This window comes from Chiloscyllium plagiosum, chromosome 38 (genome assembly GCF_004010195.1).
Source record: "Chiloscyllium plagiosum isolate BGI_BamShark_2017 chromosome 38, ASM401019v2, whole genome shotgun sequence".
In the NCBI taxonomy this organism is placed as follows: domain Eukaryota; kingdom Metazoa; phylum Chordata; class Chondrichthyes; order Orectolobiformes; family Hemiscylliidae; genus Chiloscyllium; species Chiloscyllium plagiosum.
Window position 1 is genome coordinate 13216540 of NC_057747.1, and position 6000 is coordinate 13222539.

The 6000-nt window shown below is 37.4% G+C and overlaps 1 protein-coding gene across 1 annotated transcript in view; it reads left to right on the forward strand.

Annotated features, from left to right (window-relative positions):
• tubgcp2 (tubulin, gamma complex associated protein 2) overlaps positions 1–4688 on the forward strand; it is a 49800-nt gene extending 45112 nt beyond the window's left edge. Inside the window, exons 16-18 of the mRNA XM_043678879.1 lie at positions 1373–1501; positions 2092–2255; positions 3822–4688. Of these exons, the coding sequence (XP_043534814.1) occupies positions 1373–1501; positions 2092–2255; positions 3822–3933 (405 nt within the window). The 3' untranslated portion in view covers positions 3934–4688. The remainder of the gene's footprint in view (positions 1–1372; positions 1502–2091; positions 2256–3821) is intronic.
• Positions 4689–6000: the final 1312 nt, after the last annotated feature.

Below are 6000 nucleotides of genomic sequence, written 5' to 3' on the forward strand. Positions count from 1 at the left end.
AAATAACTCTTGAATCAAACAAAAAAAAAATCAACAAAGCTATTAAAATTAAATTCTTAAAACATGCTTCAAACTGACCTTTTCTGAATCCATGCATCCAGTTTAGGGGTACCTCATAAATTGGTTTGATGAAGCTCCACTGCATTCTGTCGACGGAAGGATGTTCTTCCTTGGTAAGGAGACAAACACTATTCCATTGTGAGACTATCCACAATAGTCTCATTAATCTATATAATTGACACTGACACCTTAACTCGTGTACTCAAACCCCTTTCATAAATGCCACATACAGTTTGCCTTTCTAATTGCTTGTTGCACCTGCATGTTAGTTTTCAGTGATATATGAACAAGAACATTCCGATCCTTTTGGACATTAACTTTTCAGTCTCTCACTACTTAAGAAATACCCTCCACCTCTGTTCCTCCTACATGTCAACTTATCCAGATAATATGTTCTTGCAAACATCTCCAAAACCCCTTGAAACTTCCTTATATACTACTATCAACACATTCCAATCAGTTGCGACATCCACAAACTTGGAAATATTACTTATGATCCTGTTACCCAAGTCATTGATGTACACAGTGAGAAACTAGGGCCTAAGTACTGATCCTTGCAGTACCCACTAGGCTCTGGCCTGAGAGTGACTACATCCTGGCTTCAGATTTTCAATTGAACAAATATTCAAGCAAGTAACAAACGTGCAACAATCTTGCCTTTGTAAGTAACAATTGTCCTTACTTTCAATCTTTGCAACTCTATTTTGTTTGTTCAATATATCGTGTGAGTTACATGACACTATGCTTTAAATTCTGTCACTTATGATCTTATCCCACTAGCTACCTGATGAAGGAACAATGCTCCAAAAACTACTACTTCTAAATAAACTTGTTGGACTATAACCTGATATTATGAGTTTTAACTTTGTCCACCCCAGTTCAACTCCTCCTCATCTGTATTTTCTAGAATCATAGAATCCCTACAGTGTGGAAACAGGCCATTTGGCCCAACAAATCCACACCGACCCTCCGAAGAGCAATCCACCTAGACCCATTCCCCACCATTCTGCCCTATTTTAGCTTATAACTTTATCATTTTTTGTTTGCAGCAATTGTGGGGTAATAAGATAACCTTTTATCTTGTTTAAAGCATAAAGCTGTACTGCTGGTTATTTCTAAATTGGAACATTCAAACTGCAAAGGAATAGAAATGAGGTATAAAAACTCATAGTTCATGCACCACTTTACTGATCTGCATATCGTGATCGTGACAGTGGGAATAGAATTATTTTGTTCTCCTACTTCATTATCTATGTTTAATTTAGGATTGTCCGAACTACTGGAGTTTTACATTTCCTCACTTTATTCTCAGAGGTTTACTCAAAGCATAAGGATTGATAGTGAGATGTCACGCCTGACATTGGAACATGGAACAATGAAGGGTCCACCAACTCCATTGGAACGAACTGAGGAGATGGAAAAGAAGAGGCTCACCAAAAAGGCAAATATTTGGTCTAATACTGTTTTTTTACTCCTGACAGTCCACTGACCATAGCATGTTGACAACTTCTATTTTGAATTAAAAATACAGTAATCTTGTAAAATTCAGCTATTTGTAGATTATTGTAGTGGTTTGAAAACAACACAGCTCCTTTGTCCTTGGAAACTGCTATTTAAATCCATCCCATCTGGACTGAAATGGTTCTTCGTCAAATTAATTTGGCAACCACAACCCTGTTTGTTTGTAACAATGAACCACCAGCAATTTTGTAGGAATTGGCAAAATCAGGGGCTGAATGTTGGGGAAAATAGAAATATTCACATTGATGCAGTAGGTGTGTTGATGTAAGTCTGGGATTGGGGTACATGCTGAAAAGGCATGAGGGAGTGCTTGCTGCAATGGGAACAAAAATTAGATACGCTTTTATTAACTAGTATTGAATTTTAATACATGACATTATGTAATTTCTAATTTCTCTAACTTGTTTGTCGTCAGTTGCTTCATAACTCACTTATAAACCAAACAATGCTTTATTGTAAATTAAATGCTTGTTGTCCAGCCACATTATTGAAGTTTGGCTATTTTCACAGTTTGTAGCAGAGCATGTAGATGCACTGCATTCGACATCTGGATTTGAAGGTGCAATCAACACATTTGACAACAATTTCTCTTCCAATCTGCTTGACCTGCTGGACAGATTAAGCATTTCAAGTACAAATGACTGCGAGCATAGTATGATCAACATAATATACAGGTAGGTCCCTAGATTAGTTTAGTTTCCAAATACAGTATTTGAAAATTATATATTACTGTTGATGCTGAATTCATTTATTGTTTGATTATTTTGCATAAAAAAGCCAGTCTTAACAAGTGTTAAGAATCACGTTGTCTCTTAAGCTATCTTTAGTTTTTAATTTATAAATTTAATAGTTTCTTCCTAATAGCTTAAAATTGATACAATCCTGGAAAGTGATAGCACAGAAACTGGTCATTTTCCCTGATATTTTTTTCCATATCAAGTATACTGTGTAATCCCAATTCTCTGTTCAATCCATTATTTTCTTATGAGTTTAAAGAGAAAGTGTAATTCTATTTAAAACAAACAATGATTTTATCAGTGAATTTATATTCTAATACCTCTTTGGGAAGTAATATTTTCCGAATAGCTCCTTTAATTACTCAAATCTAGGTCTGAGACACACAAGCGAAAGACAAATGTCAGAACCTCATGAGCTGTGTAGGCTGCAAGAAACATTTCTAATATTCTTTGTCTGCAAATCTGTCTTTTCCTGTTGATCTTCAGTTCTAATGGTGCCCGCTGAATATACCCAAGATTAGTCTGCAAAAAGCTTCCTATTGGAGAGGACTAATGTTAATGTTCCAGGGAAGACCAGTTAGATATAACTCAACCTCTTCTATTGTCAGAATCATATTAGTCAATTGTAACTATAATTCATCTGCAACATGAGCAAGAAGAGAGATTTTGAAAATACAAGGCTTTTTAACATCTGAAGAGAGACACACCTGATATTTCCTTGGAGCATTCTTAATTGGCTTCAATTCAATGTGAGAAGATCAGCCATATCCCTGGTCACACCGGAGTTACTTCAGCCAATCTGGAAAGCCCTGAAGGAAATTCCAGTAACGTATTCTGCTCGTAGGTACTGGCTTAATAATTGCAAGTGAAACCAGTGATTGAGAAGCCAGGGTTAGTAAATTCGGAATATCATGTTGACTCTTCAAAGTAAATAGGAATGTATTCTGGAGACTTGAAGGATAAATTAGTAACACACATCTTCAATTTAATACCTTTGAGATATGCCATTAAAATTACCGGGCTTTGCTTCCTATTTACCTCAAGGGTGTGATTGCTTTTTAATCGGGTAGAAGGAAGGCATGAGAGGTACTGTAGGCATCTCCTTATTTATAATTTAGGCGATGCATCAAAGTGCTGACATAAAAGAGGCTGTTGTAACAAGGCCAGCAGTTTACTTTCCACACTTATAATGTCCTGCCATCTAGTGGCAGAATTAAAAACAAATAAGCTTAACATTTAGTGATGAGCAATTTGGGACTATGAACCTGTGAAATTCAGGCCACAGTTCAGGCACTAGCATGTCATTGTAGAGTTAGTGCCACTTTGATCTAATCCCTTCATAATAATGTTACGATGTCGATCATAACGACCTGAGTGGATTTTGTGCAGGATTGAGAAGAATTTCTCGTAATCATGCTTGCAATTCAGAGCTTTCTTTTTATTCCCTTTATTATCTAAATAGATAAAATTATCTGAAATCACTCTTGTGTTTGTCCATTGCAGGTTAGATTTTAATGGATTCTACACCGAACGTCTTGAACACATGGCTGCAGAAAGGAGCAAACCGCAGGGTCCACAAGGATTTGTTGCAAGAGCAGCTTTAGCTGCTCAGTAAATTACTGGAAATGGCTTATAGATTCACCTTCATAATGATCAATAGCTGCAAGACACAATCAATATTTTGGTGTGTAATAACTGAGGCTGCTAGAAATTCATACTTGGCCATGTAAGTTATCATATATGGAATTAGATTATTTTGAAGCTTTTGTGAATAAGATTCCATTTGTTAATACTACGTTAGTTTGCAACTAGCTGTCAGAAAGAAAAGTAAAATGGAGTTATTTCTATATTCAGTATTTCTGAGCTTGAAAGGACTGGTATGAATTCCAATTCCTGAGGAAATTTGTAACAAGTAAGTTAGCCTTCTCTCTCCTCAGCCCCTCCACATGACTATGTTGGTATTCTCAGTGAGTGCTGTGTAGTGGGGAAAAAGGAAGCAAAAGAGGGACAAAAATCAGCCAAGCAGAAGTCAAACTGTCCCTGCAGTGCAATAGAGACTGAGCCTGGCTGTGCTGTGATCCCATCTGTTGGCATTGGCCATACCGTTGGCTGGTATTTGCTGAAGAGATTAATGAGAGAGGATTGAAATGGAAAGAGGGGAATCAAAGAGTAATGTTTTGAAATTTTTAAGTGTTCCATTGAGTGCAGGAATGTGTAAATGGGGTGGTATGTTTTCTTTTCAAAAGCTGAGAATTTCAGATTTTTTTTAAAGTCATAGTGCCTTCAATCATTTCACTTTACACCCTGCACTTCAATTTGTTTATTTTTAGTATATCTAAGTCTGTAATAAATTTTTCAATATGAAACACACCTGAATTGTGCTTTATCTTAAATTCTTTGAGAGAAATGTGTAGACTCCAAGGAACTTAATTGAAATGTTTGGACAGTCAGATAAAGGAAGCTTTTTCTCATTTATATAAACTGGATTCAAGCCCAGGTATAAACTTTGATTGGAGGTTTGTGTTCCCCAGTTCAATTTATGCAAATCCTGTGAAATTCTACTTATTTTCATGCTGTTACAGTTATTAACTCATGCGTTTTGTTCATTTGTTCAAACTCTGCGTTTAACAAGAGGTCTACAGTGGAATCCAAAGGAAAAGCAGCAGCTGCTAGCCACCTCGTTGCTTGCCATTACATTGACTTTTTCTCTCCCATCTAATGAAAGGGAGCAATCATATTCCAAGAACTTGCCTCCTATGAAATCTTGTCCTGTTTTTGAGAATATTTGTTTGTTTTCTTTATTTATGGGATGGCAGCATCACTGGCTTGGCCAGTATTTATTGTCCATCCCTAATTGGCCAAAGGGTAGTTAGGAGTCGACCACATTGCTGTGGATCTGAAGTCACATGTAGACAAGACCAGGTAAGAATGGCTGATTTCCTTCCCTTAAGGGCATTAATGAACCAGACAGTTTTTTTTGGGCATTTGATAATGGTTTCAGGGTCATCATTAATGAGTTTTGAGAAGATTTGTAGCTCAGTTTGAGGTTCTGGATGTACGTTTGCTTGCTGAGGTGGAAGGTTCATTTCCAGACGTTTCATCATCACCCTACTAGGTAACATCTTCAGTGGGCCTCAGGCTAGTTGGTGTTCACGTATCCTGATGGCTAGTTTTCTGCCTGTTTGTCCAATGTAGTGTTTGTTACAGACAGCAAGCAAAACTAATGTCATTTACAAAATACCATGCACAGACTGTAACAAAAACTACATTGGACAAACAGGCAGAAAACTAGCCACCAGGATGCATGAACACCAACTAGCCACAAAACGACATGACCCTCTCTCACTAGTATCCTTACATACAGATAAGGAAGGACACCACTTCGACTTGGACAACACGTCCATCCTAGGACAAGCCAAAGACACGCACAAGAATTCGTGGAAGCATGGCATTTCCAACCAGAACTCTATCAACAAACACATTGAGTTAGACCCCATCTACCACCCCTTGAGAAAAAGCACAGGAAATGACTTCACCACCAACCCAAAGAAACCCAAACATATAAATAGAAAGCAGGAATTATCAGCAGTGCTTCGCCTGAGGCCCACTGAAGATGTTACCTAGTAGGGTGACGAAATATCTGGAAATGAACCTTCCAGCTCAGCGAGCAAACCTACATCCA